General features: G+C 57.3%; 1 protein-coding gene across 1 annotated transcript in view; it reads right to left on the bottom strand.

Moving 5' to 3' along the window:
* Nucleotides 1–81: 81 nt before the first annotated feature.
* The window catches only part of IGSF9B (immunoglobulin superfamily member 9B), a 39,996-nt gene continuing 14,416 nt past the window's right edge, over nt 82–25,661 (bottom strand). The window contains exons 8-20 of the mRNA XM_075036708.1: nt 23,969–24,111; nt 22,943–23,083; nt 21,518–21,634; nt 19,520–19,670; nt 19,053–19,164; nt 15,986–16,161; nt 15,113–15,339; nt 14,867–14,951; nt 13,336–13,497; nt 12,525–12,570; nt 9,510–11,144; nt 738–859; nt 82–305 (exon numbers count right to left, since the gene is read on the bottom strand). Of these exons, the coding sequence (XP_074892809.1) occupies nt 82–305; nt 738–859; nt 9,510–11,144; nt 12,525–12,570; nt 13,336–13,497; nt 14,867–14,951; nt 15,113–15,339; nt 15,986–16,161; nt 19,053–19,164; nt 19,520–19,670; nt 21,518–21,634; nt 22,943–23,083; nt 23,969–24,111 (3,341 nt within the window). The remainder of the gene's footprint in view (nt 306–737; nt 860–9,509; nt 11,145–12,524; nt 12,571–13,335; nt 13,498–14,866; nt 14,952–15,112; nt 15,340–15,985; nt 16,162–19,052; nt 19,165–19,519; nt 19,671–21,517; nt 21,635–22,942; nt 23,084–23,968; nt 24,112–25,661) is intronic.

Genomic DNA, 25,661 nt, shown 5'->3' with positions numbered 1-25,661 from the left:
CCCCTCGCCTCCGTCCCCCGGCAGCACGACGTCGGCTCCCTCCACCCCCCTCCTGTTTAACCTTCTCGGGCCGGCGCTAGGTTAAAGCAACGTGGCGTGCCCGCTGGTGTCATCGTGGTCCACGCTGTTGAGAATGGCTGTCTGGTCTTCGGGGAGCTGCCGGTGGCAGAGGTCGTCCTTCAGCGCCGAGAGGCGGGCGAAGGGGTCCTGACGAGGATGTCTCTTCTTCTTGCGGAGGCAGACAGCTTCGTCAGGCCACAGTACCTGAGAGCTGGGAAGGTGCTGAACCTGGGAGGCAGAGCCGTCTGGAGGGGGAGAGAAGAGAGATGGGACCAGAGCCGGCAGCCGTCGGCAACACCGGCAGCAGGCAGAGCACTTTGCGTGCCGTGAAAAGGAGGTGACGGCAAGCCCGGCCCCAAACCGGCCGCTCGGCGAGAAGGGAGCGCGTTGAGCATCAGGGAAAATTAAGTTAACACTCAAAAATAAAATGCAAACCAAATCACGAGAGATGGGAGATGCACGATGGAAGGGCAACTTGGTTTGGAGGCAGGGGAGGGACAGCCTGTGGGTGAGCAGCTCGGGCAGCCATCCCTTCAGGGGGGCAAGGGGTGAAGGCAGCATCCAGGCAAGGGCTTGGAGACCCGTCCCCGGCACTGGAGCCGGCGGAACCTGCCCGAGCTCTGCCCATGGGGAGACAGAGGGGATGCTGTTGGGAGCCGCAGGGTCCTCGCACTCACTGGATTGTTTTCTGGATTTCGAGGAGCCCTTGGATGACTTTTTGGGCTTCTTTATCCGCTGGTATTTCAGAGCTTCGAGCCTCTCAGGTGCAGCAGCGTCCCCGGACGGAGATGGACATTTTCTAGGAAGGAAAAGCAGACAGGCACCGTCAGCGGCTCTCAGCCACGCTCGGGCCTCTGGACATCCCCGGTGGGGGATCGGTCGACCCCAGCCAGCTCTGCCGTGGAAAAGGAAAAGGTGAGAAACCCGGGGCCGAGGGAGCGGGGCCAGCCAGGCGTGCCGGAGCGTGGGGCGGGAGGAAGCGAGGCGCCCGTGCGTGCCGCTCCGCGGGGTCCCCGCCGTCCCCCTACGTCTCCTCCGCCTTGCCGAGCGGCACCGCGAGCCCTGCCGGTCCCACCGGCCACGTCCGACGCCGGCCCCGCGAGAGAGCCGCCGGCACCCCAGCTCACCTGCCTGCCATGCCAGCGCCACTAAACAAAAAAGGACGGGGCAGATCCTATGTCCGATAAGGCATTTCTGGGAAGCGGTGGGAAACCCCTTGGGATGGAGAGAGAGGAAGAGACAGGCAGAAGCGGCACGGCAGCATCGAGACGGGCACCACGAGCCACCCAGGGCGGACAACACCGGTGCCACAAACAGCAGAGAGGCAGGATCCTGCCCAGCCCTGCTCCCACAGCCAAAAGAACCAGGGGCCACACGACAGACAGGGACACGAAGGGCACACGCCGACAGAGCCAGGAGCGGTACCTCGTTCCCAGGTCCCTGCTATAAGTGACAACAGAAACGCAACAGCATAGGAGCGTCTATTCCTTAACACCAAGAGGCTGGGAGCTGGGTTTTCTTGCCCTGAGGGACAGGACATTGAAACAAAAACACTGACAAGGTTTTATTGCGAGAGACAAGGAGGGGATTTGCAAAGGGATGTTTCCTGCAGGAGAGCCAGCAGTTTTACGTGGTAGTTTTCCAGCCTTAGCCCCTGAGTAACTCTTTTACAGGAGCCAGCTCGAGGTTAAGTGGTCTCCCCTTTGCAAAGGGTTTTTTTGCTCTACTTTCTTCACTGTACCTGTTTTTCCCATCCATGGATCGGACAGTATGACTGCTGTGGAGAGCAGGGCAGTAGAGGAAAACCACCTCCTTAGGAGAGCAGTCGGTCCGGCTCTTATTATCTATAACACAGCACAGCATCCCCCCCTCTCACTGCTTTCCCATTTCCTCCCCCTCTCTATTTTGCTTTCACATCCTTCCAAATTGCACCAACACCTAATTCCGCAAAAGGAGAAGTCTGAGTCAAGGCAGCAGAGGCCACAGGTAACGACCTGGCATCAACCTGAGTCACCGCAGAGCAACCTGCACGCGAGGTGCCCAGAGTTGACGGGAAGCGTCCACACAAAGCGCCCTTCATTGCAATAAAGCCAATGCTTGAAGCCAGGCTCCAGAGAGAAAAGCCTGGAGATTTAAACCAGCGTGCCTCTTAACAAGCCTGTCCTACCCTTCAAGAGGAGATGACACTTCTGCTCTCACAACTTGGTCACCGGAGGTCAGCGACCAAACCTTTTTTAAAACAGCCATGCAGAGGACAGCGCTGATAGCAACTCCTGCATCTTCAGGCCTCTGTGACCGGGGTAGGGATCAGGAAACCCTGCAAGCCACAGGCTCTTCACAAGGCAGCAGGATGGGCAGGTAGATGAGTCACCTCGACCGACTGCAAGGAGGCAGGATCAGCGCATTCAGACTCCTGCTTTGTCACCAAAAAGCCGCAGCCGAACTCATCCACCTCGCTCCTGATCCATCAGTAAGGCGCGACCCATCCGGCGTTGCAAAAACGCTGCCGGTGGAAGCGGCAGGGAACAGGCGAGCACACGGGCTCAAGCGCGGAGCCCCAGCGTGCTGGGGCTGTGGTAGAAGAGCATGTCCACCTGCGGTGGCTTTGGAGCTTCTCACCTCCCTTGGGTTTCAGGTGGAGCCTCTCGGGCATCGAAAACACCCCACAGGCTTTCGCCTCTACAAGTCCCTACTCATACCACCACTGCGGAGAGCACGGCGTGATAGCAACGCTTTACGTCTGAGATCCCGAGCGGCTGCTGGAGCGGCGATACTTCAGCTCAAGCGGCACAGGCGAAGAGCTCCCGAAGGATTTTTCTCCCCGCAGGGAGCAGACGGGGTTGTTTTTGAAGACGCATGTGATCGCAAAGCTTCTCAGTTCTGCCGTCAGCATTGGAGAGCACCAAGAAAAGTGCAGCATAAGCTGATAAAGCAGCTGGAACGCAGCAGATGCAACGGAAACCTGAAGACTGGGGTATAGAAAAGCCCCTTTTCACGTTTCCCATCGCAACAGAGACATCAAGATGTGGATGCTCCTGGAGAGCCTCTGTTCCAGCTGCCAGCAGAGCAGCACATCAGCCAAAGATGAAGCAACTCATTAGACAAGCTGGTAGTCCTGCTGGCTGGATCCAAGCAAGAGCTTTCCCTTGTAGGAAAGATGACGTTTACAAGCCCGTTGAGTCGCAGTGATTAAACGCCTTCTTCCCAAGTGCAACCAGCCTCTCGTGAGGGATGCTGCGAGCAGCGGCTCCAAGCTCCGTTGGGGCACTACCCGCTGAGGTGCACGCACCAACGCCGACAGCCGACGGACGGCACCCCGTACACACGCTGGCTCAGGGTAAGACCACAGTGACCCAAAGGGCCAAGAGCACGGGACCTCCCTGCAGCAGCTTCAGCTTGAATGGTCAATAGCAGGCTTTTCCCATTTTATATCCGCCATCCTATGATTCTGTGATTTGCACAACAGTTACCATTCAGGCAGGTACTCGGCTAACAGTGACCTCAACTGCTCCAGCCTCGGTCCGTCTCCCGTGGAGCTCACGTGTGCCAAGCCCTGGATGCCGGCGAGCTCGACGATCCTGCCGCCGTCCTGCCCATCGGCATCTGTCTTCTACCGCCTGCTCCCACCACCCACACAACTTTGCCAATATTATTAAAGCTCGACTTGTAAAAGGCTCTTGCTCTTTCCATTCTTTTTTCTTTCTAAGAAGATGCTACTGTGGCATGTTGACAAAATTAGACAGATTTACGCAAGGGATTATGAGGAAATTGCCTGAAGCTCGTTTCCACTAGTTCTCCATAATTGGACTTGTATTTATACACACAAATATAAACAGCGAGCACACTGAACCCATGTGTCACTATAAATACTGTCTGACCTCTGGCAAGGAAGAGATACAGAGGACGAAATGATGTTACTCACCAGCCAAATTTTATCTGCTCTACCCACCCTTTATTTCTTCAAAGGACTCCAATTCTTTCAAGTTAATTTGCATTTAAAGCTCAGCCAAAAGCCTCTTCCTGCCCCCAGAGTTAGCATTTTGGGCAGTTGCCCGTGCACGAGAGATATCTTGAGCACCAACAGATGAGAGGTTCAGAGAGGTGGGCGAACTTCTTCTAGAGCCTGCAGCGCAGAGCCAAGCAAAGGAGCTTCAAGAAGCACACGTGAATCCCTGACGCAAGCCTTCCAGAGGTGCAACGAACACGCGGAGCAGCCATTTTCCTCAAGTCTTCAAAGGACAACCCTTCTGAATGAGCAAGGGTCTGAACTGCATGGACAGAGAGGTACTGGAGAGGCCGCAAAGGTACTGAGAGACCCCAAAGAGCCCCCGGACAGGAGGAGGTAGCTAGGGGAGAAGAACTATCCAACCCAAACACACATCTCAGCTGCTCTTCTTCAAACATCTTTCTACATACAAAGCAAAGATGCAAGGCAGAAGGCCCATGAAAGCATCATTAACCTCTTCCCACCCAAAAGGGGGAACCTATATAAACGAAGGGTCCAGGAGATTCAAGGGCACAATACATGTATTTCACCTCGTGAAGGTCTCAACACACATTCCCTGCCTCCTCCTCTCCTTGAGTCAAGACATTGACATCTAGGAATAGTATGGACATGTTAAAGCATCCACTTGGGCCAGAGTCCACCGTGTCTCAGCCACCGTGTCCTTCAAGCCTTCACCCTCCTCAGACGAAGAGCTCAATTCACCTACGTGAGGCTCCGTCTCAAGCAAGTCCTGCGCGATCCTATGAGATGTCCGGCAAGTTGGAATTCGCCCTCTGCTCTGAGGCAGCGCCGGCTGCTGCCTCCATCCCGGCATGCCATCGCGCATCGCTTGAGATCCTTCAGTGCGAGAGGTGCTAGAGAAACACAGCGGTGACGGCCCCTTGCCCCAGAGCTGCTGCTGCCAAGGCACCGAAATGACGGAGGAAGGGGCTGGTCACAGCAGGGAGCACACCGGAGAAGGGGGTCCCTTCTACAGGTCTGCAGACACCACGACTCATCTACACAACGGACTTCACCATGCTGACGGGAGAGGAGCGGGGAGGAGAGAGGGCAAGGGAAAAGGGGCCGGACTGGAGAGGAAGAGGGGGATACAGTCATGGGGAAGGGGGGGAAGAGAGGAAGATAAATGAAAAACAGGAGTGAGAAAATATATAAGTAAATTAAAGAGACTGAAAAGAAAAAAATAATAAGAAGAAAGAAAGAAAAGGAAAACGCACTCAGACAAGCGGACTCACAACTTCTCCAAGCAGGAGGCGGCATGAAACACATGCAGAGGATCAGCACATGGACAGTCTTTAAAGGGGAACCTGTTTTCTTTCAAGCGGGGAGCGAGGGATGCTCCTTCTCCCGCACACCAGGCGCCGACGTCCCTTCATCACTCAACGCTACGCCGCGGCCAAGCCCCCCAACTCCCAGCGTCGGCAGCGCTGCCCCAGCAAGGGGGAGGCCGGGGTGGCCACCCAGGGCAGGCTGCAGTGCCGAGGGGCATGGGTGCTTGGTGCCTTGTCTGTGGTTTTTGGGTTTCCCTCTGCAGGGAGAAGACAGCCCCCTCTTCCCCATTAGGAAATGCACCACTGCGTGCTGCATCCAAAGAGAAGAAGATGGGAAAACTGCTCGTGCCGACTCAGTGACGGCATTTTTTTGGATCCCTGCCCATCGGTAAAAACTTCCTGACCTTCGTTCAGCGAAAGCCAACGTGCTGCAGCCGCCACCAGGCCCGCAAACTGCACCTCCCTCTCCTCCTCTCAACTTTTATTACTGCAGTACAGAAATCTGGCTGGTCTGGTATAAAATCCCCATGCTCCGCATGCACTGACAATTTTATGACCCCAAATCATCAAGAAATTACTTGGCTAGGCTCTTTACAGGATTCCTCGCTTATTAAAGTGAGATTTATTTTCCTGGCTTCCCCTTTGTGGGGATAATGACTCTGGAGTCACTCCTGCGACTCCAACCCCTGGCAGCATCTCCGAGTTAGACACACGGCTGCTCCTCCACAAGCGTCCTGCTGGGCAATATGACCCCGCTCCTGAAACCCTGTCAGCCCGCAGCACCCAGCACGGGAGACAGGAGCCAGCCAGGATCTGTGCAACAGCCATGCCAAACTCGGACCTGAGCCTGGACTCACCTCTGCTGTGCTAAAGCCACGTTCACTCGTGTCCCTAATGCTCCTGAAGCAGGGAAGCACCACAGAAAAAGAATAGAGAAACCAGTTAACGTCCTCAGCAAGGGCTTCCCCATTTCTCAAGAAGTCTGGCACAGCCCAGATCTCACCGAGGCTTGGTGCTAGCTCTGGTCCTCATGGGACACCCTTCTCTGGGATCGGAAGAGGAAAACAGAAGAAGGTGGCCAAGCGCTCAAGAGCTTTGGAAGGCTGCAAGGCTCAAATTGGAGGAGTTTCACCATACCAAGAGGATGGCTCTTCCACAGAGCACACATCCTGTTCCTGCTCTCATCGGCCGTGACCCGACACTCCTTCCTTACCTCTCCTGCTCTCCCTACCCCAGGACAACCCTACATGTCAGCTGAAGGAATTCCACTCTCCTGGAAACATCCACCTGATTTCTCTAGGCATCTCATCTCTCTCTCTCTTATGAGGCTCTTCTCCACGCCAGCAAGGCTCCTCAGGCTGTTGAGAGCATCGGCCAGGACCTTGACTCTTCCCATCCAAGGCAGCAAAGCTTAAGTTTTTGTTAAGACCTGTCCTAAGGAAGCTTGGGCATGGCCAGGCCCTAGAAATGGTCCCATCTCCAATCCCACCTCTCCTTCCATAACCAGCCTGGCTGACAGCCAAACAGGTCAGCATTCCCAATCCTTGGGGTCAGGAGTGACTATTATCCCATCTGGCTTTAGCAGTTTTAGTGACATTCTCTGCTTCTAAGGTCTGAAAACCATCTCCCAATTACTCCATCCCAGTACCAGGGATGCCCATGGCCATCTAGGAAACTGGTCCCATGAAGGCAGCCCTAGAGGTATTTTCTTGGGAGAGTCTTTCAAGATCTGCTTAGGGCTGTTTAATTACAGCTGGGTCAGAAGAAGCCTTAAAGATTTCTCCAAGGAGTATTTCAGAGAGGGAGGGCTTTAACTATGACTACACTTGTGGTGGGAACGATAAAACACCTCACCGGCAGTCTGAAACTGTAGTTACGCTGCTGCCAACCATGCAGTCCATCTTGAAAGAAAGACTTCTCCCATTTCCCATGATTGAGGAGACTTGGGAAAAAGAATACAGATCCAGGTACTGCTGGGAACAAAATTCTCCATGTCCTGGACTGCAGCTGGAGACTGATTTTCGGAGCCCCACTCTGAAAGCACTGTCTGCGGCTGGTTGCTCCAGATGTTGCTGTTTTACCTGGCTCCAGGGGGTAGCCACGAGCTCCTCCTGGTTTGGATCATCCAGGACAAGCCCACCTCGACACGCACCTCCCTAACACCGCACAACCCTCGCGCCACGCAAGCCCTGCCAGGGCTGAGGGGTGCCGCGTGTCGCCATCCTCCGAGAAAGGAAGGACAGCCGTGGGGAGACAGCAGCTCAGCTCATCCCAAACCTCAACACGAAGCCACGGCTGCCAGCACTGGGCTTTCCAGCCCCACTGCCACCCCAAAGGCAGGGGAGCAGCGGCGTGCCGCTGGGAGGGGAAACCCAAAAGCCACAGAGACTGTGCGTCCAGAGGTGTTTCCTAGTGTTTTCGGATTCCTTATTCCCCTTTAAAGGAAGAGATGGTATTGGAAAAGCCCCTTCCGTGTCCCCTCTCATGCCCCGCTCCCGGCCACCCTCCACAGCGCCCACACCATCCTTTCGGACATGGATCACCCTTACCTATTGAGCTGAGGAGAAGCTTGTCTCGACAACACTGCCCAGATAGCTGAGATTAATCAAAAACAAAGCAGTTATCAACACCCGCAAGGAGCCGAGCTCCGCAACACATCAGCACGTCAACAACTCCAAAGGAAAAGGAGGGAAAGAAACCAAACCGAAACACAAACGAAACGAGGCTGGAGAAGAAAGGGGGAAAGAAACAGAAGAGAAAGGAAAAGAAGAAACGAAAACAATAATCAACAAAGCAAATGGATACACTGCGTAAAAGCACGGACAACAGTGCTGCTCTAACACGGATCTGTCCTGGAGCTGGGTCTCCTTTGGGTGCCCTGGTTAGGAGACGTGGACATACGTCTACATACTTAATTGCATCGCTCCGTAGCTGTGTTTTCCAGAGGCACACAGAAGTCGTTTCAGGCTCGTTCAAGCTTCTCTCCCTCCCCAACCTCTCCCCTGAGCCCTCCTCTTGCTTTCCCCCCCTGCGCACCCCAGGCGTGCCGTGCCGGAGGGTTTTTCTAAGGCCATAACGCTTCCAGGTACCAGAGGGCGGGAGTGAAATGCGGAGGGCACTGCGGGGTGAAACGCTGCCTCCCCCCTCCCCGAAACACACTTCTCCGTACGCCTCCGACCGCGCCGGCTCTGCGGGGCCGGGTGCCCCGGCCCCCCGACTCCTCTCTGCTGCAAGCCGGAGCGGGGCGGGCGGTGTTTCAACCCCGCCAGACAACAAGCCGAAATGAAGCGAGACGAAAGGATGGGACGAAAGCACGGCTACGGGGTCTAAGGTGCTGTGAAAGACAGAGGGAAAGAGGAGAAATACAGAGAGAGAGAGAGAAAGAGAGAGACGCTTTTTGCCTGGAGCAACCCTGGTACCTGGAAAACCAGCCGCTACTCTCTAGTGCAGCCACATCCCTCTTTAGGGCAGGATCTGAGCGTGCCGGCAGCCTCCCGATCTCCGCTGGGGTTAGTTTATTTTTATTTTTCCTCCTCTCCTGACATGTTGCTGGTGTGGCTAAGTCCTTGATCTCTCCCTGCCCGCGTCCTGGGGCTGCAGCATCCCTTTTGCAGGTGGGGCGGTGACCGTGATAGCTGTTTCTGTCATGCATTAAAGCTCTCTAGACTCCGCGGGAAGGAAGAGGAGGAAGACAGAGGCGCGGCGGCGGCGGCCCTAACGTTCGAAGAAAGCCAAGAGCCAGCAGCTAGAAGAGGAAACAACCGCCAGTGACACCAGGACACTTACCTACGCGAGCCAGGAGCCAGGTCTTTGCACGCCTGGTAGACGGCCCGTTAGCCCGAGTCACGGCACTCCCGGGTTCCCCAAAGGAGCCGCCGGGGAGGCGGCGAGCGCGCGCCGCCGGCGCTGGGAAGGTCGCCTGCCTAAAACCCGGCTCTCCGGGGCAGCGGCCATGCAACCCGCGCCCGCGGCGCCAGCCTCTTCCTAAAGCAAAGCCCGCGGGACGCCGTCTCCAAAAGGGATGCTGCAGCGCGCCCAGAGAGGCCCTACGAGTTGGGATGGCGATGGCGGGGAGGGAGTCGGAGGGAGCGGGTGAGGCAGGGTGGGGGAAGCCGGGAGGGGCAGCCGGGGCCGGGGGGCCGGGGGAGCACCACGGGGGCTCACGCACTTACCCCGCGGCGGCTACCGTGGTGGATGTCGGCTCCGGCTGCAGAATCTCCTCGCCGGCCCTCCTGGGAGAGGGGATGTCTCCGAAGACGTCCATGGCGTCCGCGGGCAGGGAGGAGCCCTGGGAGCCGGAGTAGCCGGTGGCCAGGGAGGCGAAGGCGGCGGCGGCGGCAGGCCGGTAGCTGGGGCTGCCTCCCCGGCTGCTGGGCGCGGGGGATCCCGTCGACGGCGTGGACTTGCGGGAGAAGCTGACGGCCGCCGGGGGCTGCAGGGTGATCTCCGACACCTCCGCCTGCTGCTGGATGAGGCCCGGCCGGGGCCGGGCGCGGGCGGTCAGCTCCGGGGAGCTGTTGCGGGAGCTGAGGGGGCTTTGGGTCAGAGGAGAAAGCCTCGAAGGTTGTAGCACCACCTGATGTAAACTGGGCTCGGCCCTCCTGACCTGCCGAGGGCTGGGCCGAGGTCGGGGTTGGGGCTCGTACCACCGGGTGTCCAGGCCGAATGTGCTTGCGCCGCTGGGGCCGACGGGCTCGGACGGTTCGTGGTAAGGCAACACGGGTATGCCCATACCTTGGCTGGTATGTCTTAGCTGCCCTTGACATCCCATGGGTTGCATAGGTTTGTCCTGCCACTTGGTGGTGGTGGGCACAGAGGGTTGGCCCCTGCCGGGCGACTTGCCGGTCCAGCTCTTTGGTGCCTCCAGGGGCAGGATGCCCGGGTAGGACGCGGGGACCACCTGGAGGGAGGAGGGGGGCGGCCCCCGAGGAAGGCAGCCGGCGGGCTGGGAGCCCTCGGCCGCCTCGCAGGGCTGGAGCTGGTGGGGGAACGGCGCGGGGGCCGGCTCCAGGCCGCCGAAGGGGAACTCGGCCCTGCCCCAGGGCTCGGGGGACCGGCCCCCCGTGGGGGTCTGGGCCAGGGGCAGCGTGCTGTTGGAGGCGTTCTCCCCGTTCTCCTCGGGGATGGTGGGGTGTCCGAAGGGCCCCTCGGGGGGCAGCGGCGGGGAGGACATGACCGAGCTCAGCGGGCTGACTTCTGGCATGTAGAAGGGCGGCGGGTCCACCTCCCCGGGGCTGCTGCTGCTGAGGTAACCGTAAAACTGGTGGTGGAAAGCCCGGGGGGCCGGCGGGCGGGCCTGGCCGGTGGCCTGCAGGGCGCCGGGACCCTCCAGCGCCCGGTGGAACCGGGGGCTGTATGCTGGTGGCTGAAGGTAGGACTCCTGGCTGGAGGAGAGAGGGGTGAGCTGAGCTTTCAGGGCGGTGACCGAGGCCGGGACGACGGGGTCGTCGTTCTCCTCGTCCGACTGCCTGAACTCGGGGTACATGTCCGTCTCCTCCACGAAGGGGAAGCCCTCGATCCGCCGCGTCTTCAGGGACGGCTCCATCTCCGCCGGGTCCATGACGAAGCGGCCGTCCGGCCCGCGGCTGATGAGCTCGATGGGAGTGGTGGCCTCGGCTTCGGCCTCCGCCTTGGAGACGCTGTACTTCTTGCTGCTGATGGCTCGCTTGGTCTTCTTGTAAAGGGAGAGCTCCTTCTCCTTGGTGGGGCTCAGCATCCGCTTGGCCTGCGGGCCCTGGTCGTCGGAGGACTCCGAGGGGGGACGGAGGGTGCGGATGCTCTCGGGACTCACCTTGCCGGAAGACAACCTGGACCACAGGGGAGAAAAACCGAGAGAGGGGACGGTCACCCGGAGGGGAAAGGAGGTCTCCTCACCCAGAAGAGCCGCCGGTCAGATCCGGAAAACAAAGTGCTACCAGCTCTCAAAAGAGGAACCGCTGGGAGAGAATTGCGGGGGCTAGCCGGGACGGCAGAGTCTTGCCCGGCCGCGGCACAGGCCAGAGGACCAGCAGCAGCACACGTCATCCCCGCTCCTCAGGAGCGGAGCTCAGCACGCTCGGCATCCCCCCCCCCCAGGGCAGGCAGCTCACACCAACGCCTTGCAACAAGCTCCACCAACGCCTTGCAACAAGCTCTCCCAACGCCTTGCAACAAGCTCTGCAGCCCCAGCAGGACAAAAGACAGATCCAGAGCCCACTTCCAAATCCTTCAAAGGCTTCCTATGCTCACCTGGGCTATCCATGCCCAGGAAAGCCCCCCAGAGGAGGGACATCAGGCAAACGTCCCCTCCCGCAGAACTCAGCATCTCACTTGGAGATGCCGATGGATCGTTTCAGACCAACTTTTTCTCCTGTTCTCAACAGTCAAACTTAAGGCTGAGAGCCTCAAAAGGCAGAAAGCAGCACTCATCCCTATCCAAAAGCCTCGGACAAACAGGATTGAAAGGCAAAAGGCAGCAGATCCAACAGAGACAGTGCAGGCATGGTTATTTCAGTGCAGTGGATAAACTGAAAAAAAAAAGCAAGATTAAGATCCACCAGCAGAAGGAGATTTTGCAATGGTCCAGGAGCCAAAGCATCAGGCGTCCACATCTCAAACTCTCGCGCTCACATCGGGAAGATGCTCCCATTCATTAGCAGCTATACATGCTTTTGATGGGCTCTGCAAAGAGCTATGGCTACTGCAGCAGCATGAACCACCACCTTTGGGCACGTGTGGAAAGAGGCTTCAGCAGGGCACGCTTCATGGGAAAAGAAAAGATACCGATGTAAGATTCTCTGAATTTCCCAAGAAAAACCAGAGCCAACAGAGAACGACCCAAAAACTACACTGAGCTTGTACAAAGGACTCTGTATGCAGCAGGCCAGCCCTTCTCCTCAGGAGCCCCTTCAAGCTGGGTGTGTAATTGAGTTCCAGCGGTCAGCTCCACCTTTGGTCAATGCTCACAGATCCAACAGGGTCATCTCTTAGCTTAAAGTTGGCTGCATTTGTCCCTGCTGCTTTCTGCTCCAAAGCCCGTTTGTCTCCTGTGAACCGTTGCGTTCCCACAAGTTCAGGGAAAACTCAAAACAACTCATCAGAAGCAACCGAACAAGGTCAGACATTTCCATTTGAGCCTTGCAACAACTGTAGGAAGGGGGCACCTTGAAGACCCACAGCCTGGTGCTGCAGCTAAGACAGATACTTACGGGGACTCCAAACTCTTCCTGCAGTGGGTTATCGAGAGAGGAGGGTCTGGAAAAGAATAAAAAGGGGAAAGAAGAGAGAACACTAAGGAGGCGCAACACAACAGAGACAAGACAAACTCAACATCAAGACAACAAAAGACACTCAACAAGAAGCCAAGGTTTCATTGCTCCAGTGCTTTAATGGTTGCTGACAACAAACAGCTCCCGTCACAGGGTCCTGCCCGTCCTACTGCCGCAGTCTCGCAGGCTAGAGGAGAAGGAGCCAATTCCCCTGCCCTCTCCGGCTCCCCAGCCACCCTTTTCCCTAACGGCCGCTCCTGCACGGCGGCTGCAGTCCCAGCTTTCGGGAAGCAGAGCGGCAGGGTCTCCTTTGCAGGGGTCTTCTCTAGCCTAGCGCGGCCATCGGGCAACTGCCCGCTCCGGGTTGGGCAGAGCTGGGCGGGAAGCAGCTGGAGAGCCCAGCTCTGGGGGGACCTCGAGGAGTTGAGCGGTCCCCCCGCCCCCGATTTCTGGCCCGGAGGACACCCCGGCCCTAAACCCCCGGCTCTAGGAGTTATCACCACGCAAGAGCGCTCTCTCGGAAATCCCAGGCTAGTTTCTCTGTCGCCTCTTCACCCACCCTGCCTCTCCCGCTCCCGACCACGGGCGCTTTCAGGCACAGCCGAGGGATGAAGTCAGGGCTTCACCTGAGGACGCGCATGGACGGAAGAAGAGACAGACAGGGAAGAAGGTTACCACCACAACACAACCAGGGAGGAGAAACGAGGAGGAGGCGGGAGGGAGGAAGCAAGCACACCGGCGACCGGCTCACCTTTCTTGCGCTTGAGCTTGCGTTTGCGTTGCTTGTTGACGAAGCAGGCGGCGAGTGTGCTGAAGAGGATGGCGGCAGCCAGGAAGCAGATGGTGGCAACGATACCAGCCAGCACCGGGCGGGCTAGACCCTCGTCTGTCAGGTCAGGCTGAGGGAATACGTCTGGGGGAAAACCACGACAATTAGGTGTTATGCACACACCCCTGCCTGCTGCCTTCCCCAGGGACCTACCACAGCAGTGAAGGCAATGATAATCTCCAAGTAAAGACCCTGCTTCCAACCTGGGGAGAGCGGTCAGTGTTGCTGCAGGCCACTGCCAAGGGATTTAGCAACCTTGCACCAGGTAAACCTTTTTGTCTTAGCTAATAGGCCCCCAGGGAAGAAGCCTCCACGCCACACAAATATGCACTTATGTGCAAGCACACACAACTGCACCAAACCTGCCGTTATCTCCTGGCCGAATAACCCGCTGCAGCAGCACAAGGCATTTTACACTGTTTGTCAGTGCTTCATTTCAGCTTTTCAATGAACACTGGGCTCCGAACCCTCATGATGGCCCTTCGCCGACCACCAGCGCATCCGAACCACCAGCAAACCTCAGCTGCGGCCCTTTGCAGATGCAAACCCCTGCACACACCAGCGTTCCTGCCGTGCACTCGCATGCAGGCTCAGCACGCTTTCGCCAGCCTGGGAGGGCAGCTGCCTGGGGCCAGGGTGCACGCACGCCCTGCGGGCACTGCCAAACCCCATCAGAAAAATTGTGCAAGAGGAGCAAGGGCAAGCAAGCAGGCAGTCTGCAGCAGGCAGGCTCTCCGCACCGTGCCAGCACCACTTGGGGGCAGAGAGAGACTGCTGCATTCCTGCGTGCAGCAGAGCTGGGTGGCTCCTCAGCTTTTCCAGAGAGCCACAAAAGCAGGGTTCGCCCGCCGCATCCCCATCTCCTCCCTGCTGCCCTTGCCTTCTCCATCGCTATCACGTACCCTCGCCTGTCCCCTGCTCGAGAAGCATCCTCCAGGCTGGACCGGGGTGCAGGGTACGTGCACGAGCTGCAGTGTGTTGCAGTCTCCTGTTGCAAAGCTTTTTTTTCCCCCTTTGGACTCTGCACTGCAGTGCTACGTTTCCCTCTCTGCACCTTTCATTCCCATTTCCAGGCTGCGCAGTGCCCGGTCAGAGCTTTGTTCTCTGGGCACCCCGCAGAGCTGAAATGTGCTGCCACTCTGCAGCAGCGGATGCCCGACAACACTGCGCTCCACGGGAAGGACTAAATGGGGCGGTTTGTCCTCGCCCGCTCCGAGTGCTGCTGGTCCGTTTGCATCAGGAGGCAGCACGGGGCCAGCAGCGTGTCCAGGACACCAATCCTAACCGTATGCCCATCAGCCCAGCTCACAGCCCCAGCGTCTCGGGCAAAAGCACAAAACCAGCCATCGCTGGCGTAAGCAAGTACTGATGCATGACCTGAGTGCTAGCTTAGGTACCTGCAGAAGCAGAGATGCTCCCACAGCTGGGGGGAGAAGAAGGAGCCATCCCTTACCTGTACTGGACACGCCAGCAACGTTGCTGGGTTCGCTGATGAGATCCTGCATGACCGCCAGGACCCGAAACTCGTACCAGGTGTCCTGAAACACCAAGCACATCCGTCAGGTTCCCTGCCACAGCCTCCAACCTTACCCACCTCCTTGAAGATCCCAGCACGGGGACCGAGCCACCCCAAAAGCTTCCCCAGAGCTGCAGCAGATGGTGCAACGCCAGAGGTATGGTGTGGGCAGCCCCGGCTTACCTGGGACAAGTCCTTGGCAAAAAACTCGTTCTCGGTCCCCGGGATACCATCATCCAAGATCTCCCACCTCTCCGCGACGCGGAACTCCATGATGTAGCGGTCAATGGGGAAGCTGTGGTTAGCGGGAGGAAGCCACGACAAGAGGACGCCTTGCTGTGTCCGGTTGGCTGTTAGGCACCTCGGTGGGGTAACCAACACCAGAGGCTCTGGAGTTGTTACAGGGAATGCTGCAGACAGAGCAGATGGGACAGGGGACACCTTTGAGATGGGGCAAGAGACGCTCTCCTACGTGTGCCCCATCAGCGGCAGATGGACCACCGCAGCAGCGGCAGGTCCCACCTTTCAGGAGTTTAGGGCACATCTCAGACACGTGCTCTTATCTCAGAGATACAAAAGTGGCTTTCCAAAAAGCAAGGGACTAATGATGCAGTGACCCCAAGAAAAAGGGGCACAGCGTTAGAAAACCTCCTGCTTCCTCCCACCCCCGTCCGAGACAGCCCCAAGGCAGGTACCAGTGCAAGGCCCTTTGTGTTAGCTCCCGCTCTGAGCTGCACGCAAGTGATTTTGTGCTCTAATAATACCTTCTGACCCCAGCTGAACTTAAGGAAGATCTGAAAGGTGACTGGTACAGCACAGTTCTCCTACACTGTCTCTTAGGACAAGCTTTCAGGAGCCTCATGTATCCAGCAAAGTCTACAAGCTTCATCCAGGACCCTCCACGAACTATCTTCTACGCAGCTGGAAACTACTGCTGCTGATCACCATCTCTGTCCCCAGCAGATAGGACACACGGACCAAGGGAAAAGGCCACTTCTCCCCATGGACCCCCTGAATCCCTTCTCCCTCCTCCTCTTGTGTCCACAGAGGACCCACCTAGAGTGTTCACAGTGACCACCTCACTGAAGGAGCTGGTGCCCAGCTTGTTTTGAGCCAAGACGCTGAACTGGTACGCAGTCTCGGGTTCCAAGGTATCCACCAGTAGCCAACTGGAACCAGCTGGCACAGGGAGAGACAGCCAGTCATGGGGGCCAAACTGGGCTCTCTTCATCCTGCGGAGAGAAAAGGGAGGATCCTCCTCAGGGAAGGTGCCTTTGACAGGGAGGACAAAGAGGCAGCATTAACTTCTCGAGCGAAAATGGAGCTTTCCTGAGCAATGATTTGGTTTGACAGCAGCAATGTGTATGGACGTGGGGCAGCCGCTTGCCAGCCAAGAGCTGGCTTGGGGACAGCGCGCGCGAGGACTGCCAGGCACGGGGCACCATCCCGTTGTGCCACACCAGCATCCCCCAAGTCATATGGACACTGTCACCAGCCCTCCCCTCTGCCGTGCACCACCCACACCCTCTGAGCGGGGTCAGGGACAAAGGCGGTGCCAACTGCCCCACTCTGAGGTTATCTCCATCAGATTCCCATGGGCAAAAGTGGAAGCTGCAGCATTTTTACTCCGGTGAGTGCTGCAAAGGGGACGGCTGGAGCAGGAGATGGGCCCTGTTCCCATTTATACCTTGACAGCTCCCAAGCCAGAGCCAACTTTTCCCTCAGCTGTAGCCCCGTACATGCAACCCCCCAAGAAACATTTAACTAAATCACCATTTTTGCCATATTTGCACAAGTCGGGGGCTGCCAGCACAGCCCAGGGCATAACTTGGGGTTTGGCAGTGCAGCAGAGGCACTTGCAGGGAGCACAGGGGACAGCCTTTCTGCAGGGGTCTATAACCCTCAAACCCAGCGCAAAAAAAAAGCTCCCAGAGCCGCCCCAGTGCGACCCCAGCACGCACGAGCGTGCAGCCACCCCCACAAGCCATAACCCCACTGGGAATCAGCACAGTCAAAGAGCCCCATGTCCCGAAGCAGCGTCACTGCGCTGCAACGATATTGCAAGTATCAATGCCCACGTTAGAGAGATGCTCTAGGAAGTCCCAGCCCTTGGCTGCAGGTTTCAGTGGTGTCCGCAGAGGATTTGGGAAGGATTACTGCAGACAGTCTATTCTGCATAGGTAAGTGGGCATATCTGTAGCCACTGGCATACAGCCAGGTAAATCCATCGCGTAGAAAGTAAAAGATGGAGCGAAGACAAACAATGCCGCTGTAAAGGGAGCAAAAGGTGAGGCAGGAAAAGCAGCAGCAAGCTATGGAAACAAGCGAGTCGGCAGAGAGCCATGCACGTGCACCGTGCCTCCACCAAACCGAGCGGCTGCGGGCAGGAAAGCCTCTGTATCACCGTGGCTCCGGCTGGGACTACAGCTGCCAGGATCCCTCGCCGCCACAGTGGAGGCATGGAGGGCAGCGGAGCAGCCCGTCACCCAGAGCAGGTTTTCCTTGCAGCATTTAACCCCACCACATTCGCATCCCTTCTCCCCAGCGCTGCTGCGGGCAGGCACGCAATGGCAAAGGGGCTGAGGGTGGGGAGAACGGAGGGTAAATGCAGCGCGGGGACGGGAGACCACCCTTGCCGAGGGAGAGCGTGTACGCAGGTGGGATGCTGCGGTGGCCCTGGCCATCCCTGGGGAGCAGGGTTTGCATTTCCAGCATCAACAACGGCAGAAGCGGGAGGAGAGCATGAACTCCACAGGAGGCGAAGCCATGTTTTGCTTGAGCATCCCATAGCCACAGCAGGGAGGAAAACACATGGATGGCTAGCATCCCTGGCCCCACAGCCTCCAGGGCTCACACCGTACAGTCAGGGCAAGAACAGGTCTCTGTCTGCCTACCCCAGGTCCCCACAGCACCCTGTAAATTACCTAAGGCAAGCTTAGAGCAAACATCCTTCCCTGCTGCTGGCTGCTCTCCCCGGTGTGGGGTCTGGAAGAGCCTTGAGGAGGCAGGAACCCAGCAGCAGGCTGCAGAGCAAGAGCAGCAGCGGCTGCCACCTCCCTCCAAGGTGAGCCATGTCTCCAGAGCAGAGAGGTTTAACCACTCCTTCCCAAAGACTTTTTCATCAGAGCGAGGTCTGCACCGCTCTGCTCGCTCCCTCATTTTTCCCCTCTGCTCGCTCCATTCCTTCTTTCCATCTCCCGACAGACTGTCCAGCCCCACCCCGCAAGTGTCCAGCCTCGGGCTGGAGCACAGCAGAAATCATTACAGGCAGCGTCCACGCTATCGGCAGTCTCCATCGGGGCAAATTAAGGCAAGGAAGGAAAGAGAGAGCCAGAACAAAGGCTGAAGAATGCCAGCCCGAGCCTGGGAAGGGATGGCGTCATCCCCTCCACGTTTGCAAGGACAGCTCTTCAGAAGAGGAACAGGACAAGAGCAAGTGCAGAGCCCACAGAAAACCCCAACCTCGCTGCAGCTAAATTTCACCCTCCCCTGCCCTGGGGGAAAGCCTGCAGGGACGAGCCCAGCCCCATTGCGGGAAGGCAGGACGCACCCACTGGCTTTGGGTACCGGGTAGCGCAGGCTGGCACAGGAGCGATGGGAGCAAAGCCCTAAGAGGCTCAGACCCGGCCAGCATCTCACAGTGGCTGGTTGTGAACTCAGCTGGGATTTAACCACCTCCAGGGAGCCGCAGAGCAAGGAGAGATCATTTCTGCTTAGTCACAGCTCTTCCGGGACGCACTCCATAAAGGTTGCATTTTCCATCCTCTCCCTGGCTGTTAAGCTTCATAAACAGTTTATCTTGAAATTAGATGCCAGAGGCAAAGTTACATGAATGGTAAGCGTCTCCCTTGTACCACAAGCAGAATAAAACCTGCTGGGGCAGACGGAGGTACTGGCTAGCACAGAAGGGAGAGGAAATACAGGAACTACATGATCCCACCACCACCCATCTCTCCGAGGCACCAAACGGGAGCTCAGCCCTTTAATACCCACCCGCAGGCACAGAGCTGGGCACACCACCCTCACCACCCTCCTCCCCGCCGGCTGCTCGAAGCTCGGGTCGGCTAGGAAAGAAAAGAAGCAGAGAGCAAAGCATGCCGGGATGACTCACAGAGGGCCGTACCAAACTGAGAAAGTCTGCTCGTATCCACCGTCGTAGCCGGGCTCCCAGGAGACATTGGCAGAGGTCATAGCGACCACAACGTGCACGCCGGTCGGGGCATGAGGGCTTGTGCCTGCAGAGAGAGAGGGATGGGTTAAAGAGGAGCAAGACCATGCACTAGCCAGCAAAGGCAAGGGGGCTGGAAGGAGTCTGCTCCCAGCCTTGGTTCGAAGGGACTCCTCTTGCACCAAGCAAAAGCCACCTGGAATTTCTGCTAGAAATAGCAGCAGGACAGCTGCGTCCACAGGTGGCCAAAATAACAGAGCAGAAAAAGGCAGCTCCACCAGTCAGTAACATTTAAAGGAGACGCTGCTCTTCGCAGGGAGCATCCCCATCTCCTGCCTTACCGACACACTGCCTGGGGGGACTCTACCCAGGCACCCGCCGCTGGCCATCCCCCAAGGACCCGTCCCCTGCCCTGCCCGTACCTACGACGGTAAGGTGGGTGCTGGCAGTAATGCTTGCGACGATGTTGGTGGCGACGCACTCCCACTCGCCATGGTCGTCCTTGCCGAGGGAGCGGATCTGCAGGGTGCCACCGGGCAGCGTGTTGTGCTTGCTCCTGCTGGGCTTCCCTACCTTGGGCAAGGAGCAGGGGGGAGCCGGGCAAAGAGAGAAAAAAAACACGACTCAGAAGCGGGTTGCGGGGCAGGGTGAGGCGGCAGTGGGGTCACTAAGCTACCTGCGCGGCCCAGGGGACACCGCCGGCCACCGGCAAGGGATCTGGTCTCTCCGGTCGCGGCAAGGCAGCCGGTTCCCCCGTTTTCGAGAGGACCTGGCGGGGCAACGCAAGAGGCACGCGTCAGGGAGGCTGATGCTCAGCACTCACACACAAGCGGAAAAGCCCACAGCACTCACACGGACACCGAGCCCTGCGCCGGGACTCAACCTCCGGCATCCAAAGCTGAAACCGCTGTGGAGGGAGGTGTACTGGCCACCCCGGCAAACACCCTCCCGGGCCAGGGAAGGCACCGCCTGCCCCAGGAGATGCCCAAACTGCCCCTCAGCCAGCGGCAGAGGAGAGGCAGCACCCTTCACATCAGAGGTTTGGGCAGCAAGGGCCCCACAGGGACACGGGACGATGGCGTGCGTGGAGGTGCCCGGGAGCTCTCAAAGCCGAGTGGAAAAATGGAGCTTGTAACAACTCATATCTACGCCCATCAGCCAAAGTTGTGCAAATCCCATGTTGTCCTGAGTCCTCTTCAGCCGTTCTTCACGCAGGGGTCTCAACTGATTGACACCAGGACCCACGGTTCGATGCCACGCAGGATGAGCAGAGGAGCGGATGGGCACGTGGGGTTACCGGTGCCAAGCCCAAGTTGTCAGGAGTCTTTCAAGAGACTGGTCAGCGCTGGTGGGCTGACGGGGAGCGAGGGAGCTTGCTTCTGCCACTGGGAAACTAAGCCCAGCCCAAGCCAGCCCTGACTGGAGTCAGCGGGGGGATAAGCCCAGAGTCATGAGATGAGGAGGACCGCCAAAAGGCACAAGAGGGGTTCAAAAGAAACCTGAATAAAAATGGGGAGGGGGGGGAGAAAAATAAGATGGAGAAAAAGACTAAACAGGCAACAGGTCACTTGCAATCTGTGCAAGTCATGGTCCTCCTCATGCTAGTAAAAGGAACTCAAAGAGATCCAGCATCTAACACCACAAGGATTGAGGATGGTGCCCACTGGGCAACGCAGGGACCCCGCTCACTCTCAGGAGCCCTAAGAAGGGGATGGGAAGCTTGGAGAGAAGATCCTGACAGGGGAACAAAGAGCCCAGGAGGTCCCCTGCATGGTGGCTTTCCTACGGGAGCAGTGAAGGTGGGAAGCGAAGGGAAGGCTGGAGGAGGACTGGAAAGCCCTGTTTGCTCCCAGGCTGTGCCACCATGCCGGATCCTACCCTGCTCTACAGAAAGGGACATCATGAAATCATTACGTCCAGCATCATTAAACCAGCTTCTTCCCAGGGTCTTCGAAGTCACGGGGCAGCAAAGCAGCTGCCGACCGGTCCAGCCCCTTGCCGAAACACAGCCAAGAGACCCCCCGGACACGCTCCGGTGGCATGTCCCCTCCCACCGCGGGAGGTCCACGCCACGAGAACGGCATCGCCGGGGCTGCCACGACCTGCCGGCGACCACCTCGCAGGCAGGCAAGGAGGAGGGCGTCCTGCGGGCAGCGCTGGCGAGGAAGAGGAGGGGGGCTGGGGTGGGGGCAGCGCTCAGCCTTGCAGATGCTGCCATGATGGTTTCACGGGATTAAAGTACTCGGTGGCCACAAGCCGGGCTTCCCCCACCCACCTGCGGGACAGGACGGCAGTGGCTCAGCCCAAAGCGAAGCAGCTGTACCTGCAGTTTGTTCTTACCGGGACAGAGTGTGGCTTCTCTGTCTGCAATATTCACCAAAAGCCAAAGGCACTGCAGATTTGTCTGGCAGGCCGGGTACCTTTCTCCAGGCGATGATGGGAAAGGGGTCTCCGGCAGCAGCGCAAGGAATCAACAGCTCCCTCCCTGCCTCCTGTCTGTACTCCCAGCCTGGTAGCACCGTGAAATAGGGGGGGTCCTGCAGCCGAGGGAAAAAGCAAGGAGCGTCAACCCGCGCCTACTCCCACCACGCACGAGCGGCTCCCCACCACCAAACCCAGCCCTTTTCCAAAACAAATGAACCACCGGTTCAGGTAAAGTCGAGACATTGCAAGGAAAGCCGCAGCAGAGAGTGTGCACTATGGAGGCTCTACAGTACACCAAATTATATACCCGGAGGGAAGTTTTCTTCGAAGAGCCGCTGCACTAGGGCATCCTTTTTAAGGAGGTAAACAGGAAAAAAACTACCCACATCGCATCAGACATCAACCCGATTTCATCAACTCCGCAGCCGCCTTAGCGGATGTGTCTATGATACAGAAAGCGTTATCACGTCAACCTTAGCGACACACCATGAATCACCGCCGCTCACAAGCACAGGACTTTTTGTTCAGGGAAGGAAGAGGCAGCCGCTCCCACCCCAACACCGGGAACTGCACTGGGAGCCCAGCACGCCTCGGGCTCTGCACGCAGCAAGACCACGTGGAGCATCTCTAGAGCTCAAATCATCCATTTATTAAAATCCTCCGTGAACCCAAGCCCAGGTCAACAGGGCTGTATTTTGCTGGCAAAAAAGGCCATCCCAGGGACACGTTTCCCCAACCTACCCCGGTCCAGCGCTACCCAAGCCCTTATACTCATCATACACCGGCTGTGGCCCAGCCCATGCCAAAACCCATGTCCCTGCTCCGGCAGGTTATTTCCAGATATGCCAGGCAGGGTACACTCAGGGTTTGCCTGTCCTGGTGGGAAGCACACCTCCACCTGCAGCACAGATGCACCTTCGTGCTCAAGCCTCTGCTGTTCCCCTTCAAGGATGCTCGCGAGGGCCCGTGTTCGCCTTTCTCAGCACAGGTAAGAGACAAGGCTCAGAGCAAAAGGTGACAGGTTTTTGCTCAGGTGAGTAATGTAGGTGGAAAAGCGGACAGGTTTGGGGGCACAGAGCCCTTCTTGAGCTCTCTTCATAGAGAAGGGCTCAGAAAAGCAAAGTAAAACCTGAATTTCTGCACAGAATTAACAACCAACCAAATAAGCAGCACGGAGAGAAAAAAACACCACCTCATCCACCCCTGCAGCTCTGTGCCGAACAGGAAGGCAGAATGAGCGACAAGCACTTTGCAAAATCTACATTAAAAAAGCCTAACTGCAGAGTGCATACATGCATTCATGCCGCCTAGCCCGGGGCTCCAGCACCCCGCACAACCACGGGAGCTCTTCTTGGCACAAGAGGACACAACTCACAGCAAATACGCCAGCTGCAGAGCAAGGATTTTAGCAAGCAAGTTACCTTCAGTACCAGTCGGGCAGGGGGAGACTGGCCCATCGTACCCAGGGCGTTATAAGGCACACAGGTGTAAGTGCCGAGAGCATCTTCGGTTGCCTCCTCTATCCGGATCGACCCGTCTTCCAGCAGGTTCCAGCCAGAATACTGCAGCAGTGAGCAAGAGAGAGCTGACTTATCCTACACCCACCACAGCTTATTATTCTCCCTTCGGCCAAGCCCCCCGCCTATGCCAAGGGTGGCTGTCACGTCCCCGGACGATGCCCAATTCAATTCCCAGTATCCAAGCCATCTCCTCAACTGCAGAGAGAGGAAACATGGGCAAGATCAGCCCGTCCAAACGCAGCCCTCCCGGGAAGGGTTCCCCTGCTCTGTATGCACCCCACAACATGCAGGTTTATCTTGCAGCTGCCCTCCTCCCTACACACAGCCAGGCTTCTTCAAGTAGCCCAAAAGATTTAACATCAGAATCTATCACACCCCAAGTAAAACTCATCCTGGTGGCACCAAGGAGACAACTCCACCCGAGGGGCTGAGGGCACCAAGGACCAGGAACCCACAGCAGCAACAGGTTTAAATGGAATTAAAACTTTGGATCGTTAATATTTAAGCAAAAATTTAAAATACTGAGCGTTTTCTTTAAATATTTAATGGCTAATATCCTTGCTCAGACTATCAAACCACGATTATAGGAAGACAGAGACTTGTTAAAAGGGTCTTTTAACTATCAGTTGCCATTGGAAAAAAAACCCAGGGCCATCAGGAGGTGACTTTAGAGGGAAGCAGGCATTAGGTCTGGGAGATGCAGACAGTGCGCCTACAGGCGCCCAGGGCTCCAGACAAGAGCCTGAATTAACTCTGCCCACAGCTGATAAGGAAGCACAGCATCATCCCACCCACGGGGCTGCTTCTCTCCTGACGGGCAGGCTGGACCCGCAGGGCGCCTGGTGATGCTCACTGGCATCTGCAGAGGACACAAGGGTCTGAACCCCCTCTGTGCCCCCACGCATCCCTCCCCAGGGGTTTTGTTACCTTCTCGATTCGCAGGGGACGTCCGTCTTTGTTCCACTTGACCAGCGTGACCGGGGGCTCTGCCTCGACCGGGCAGCGGATGTATCCATGTATCCCGATGGGAACATAGATGACGGGGGGCATGTTCACCACGCGGGCAGGATCTGGGAGAGCAGCAGCACCGCGTTAGCACGGGGAAAGAGCCTGTCTCTCCCCCACCACCTGGCTTCAGAGGATCTACATCGCTTTTATAATGAATTCCAAACCCAAACACCACCTTGGCTCCCACAGGCTGTTATCTCTAGGCTTGCTACACACAAATCCACTATAATACCTGGCATTTCCGGGAGGCTTTACTCATGCCCAGGGTGTTCCTACCTGGGGCTCATTAAAAGCTGCATTTAAGAAGAAACATTAAATACGCCTGCTCCAACATCCCCACCGACCTGTGTCCTGCTGAAGCCCAAGCTGCTCCATCACACTCAGCCTGCAGCGCATGTGCAAGGTGCGATGCATACCCCGCAAGCCGCCCGCCTGCCCCGCAGCCTGGCTTTGCACAGCAGCAATAAAAACTATTATTTCAACTCCCAAGCCTTAAAACACACCAACTGCAGCAACGAGATGGGAGAAGGGATCCGTGGCCAGGCTGCCATGAGCCCTTTACCTCCTGTTTGTACTCGCAGCTCGTGCCTCATCGAGGCTGGGTTGCGTTGAGCATCAGGCACTTCCACCCTTTCCAACAGGATGCAAAAAGCTCAAAATACATACCTAACCCCCCCCACGCCGCACCACCCACACAGAGAGGCGTCTCACAATCCTCCAGTCTAGAATGTGTCATTAACAGTGCTTCTAAGAGCTTTTTAATTAAGTGTGAGTGGGTTGGAGAGAATCTAGACTTTCTTTAATAAGAAGCTTTTTTAAAAAAAGTTACTTTTAATAAGAAGAGCGAGTATTTCTACAATCTCGTCTAGACACCGGCAGCGTGAGGTTATGGGAAAATCCTGATGGGGCTTACGCTGCATTAAGGAATGAATGCATTTTTGGGGGGGGGGAGCAGCTTCCCTGCGCTGCTAATGCAAAAACGCAAAGCTGGGGTTAAAGGTAAGCTGTTTTGAAGGAAGGGATGGAGGGTGCGGGGGTGCCCTCTCCTTATTGCTTTCTTGGGGCAAAAGCTACCGAGTTTGGGAGCTCTGCTCCCTCCCTGCCGAAACACGTAACCCCAACCGCTCCCTGAAACCATCCGCCCCCGGCAATGGCACCATAACCCAGATTGCCAAGCACCGCATATGGAGCAGGCTTTACCCCCCCTTCCGCTTAACTCCACCTCTTAGGAAATGTAATCAAGGGCTCTGGCGGCGTGGGAGAGGGTAATGGGATCGAGCCTTTCACTACTAGGTCACTGGCTGGGGGCCAGCCCGGCTCACTAATGACCCAGAGCCGTGTCCCCATCCGGCAGCTGCTTCGGTGGGTGGGAAGCCTCCCTCCCCAGGCATCGGCCCCCCTACAAATCAGAAGGTTTGCTCCGGAGGAAAGGGGCTTGCAGCACAAAAAGCCAAGCACACCTCCTTGCACCAAAGCCTCGCAGGGCCGTCTGACCGGCAGATTGTCCAAACGCCAGTTTTCCTGCCATTAGAGCTATTTTTAACAGCTATCAGCCTTGACGAGTGGTCCTGGATTAGCGGCAGGGCAGATTTAATGGCCTGAGGCTGCATGT

This window comes from Buteo buteo, chromosome 9, assembly GCF_964188355.1.
Source record: "Buteo buteo chromosome 9, bButBut1.hap1.1, whole genome shotgun sequence".
Lineage (NCBI taxonomy): Eukaryota > Metazoa > Chordata > Aves > Accipitriformes > Accipitridae > Buteo > Buteo buteo.
The sequence above is the reverse complement of the archived record's forward strand: the minus strand, read 5'-3'. Positions and strand labels throughout refer to the sequence as shown.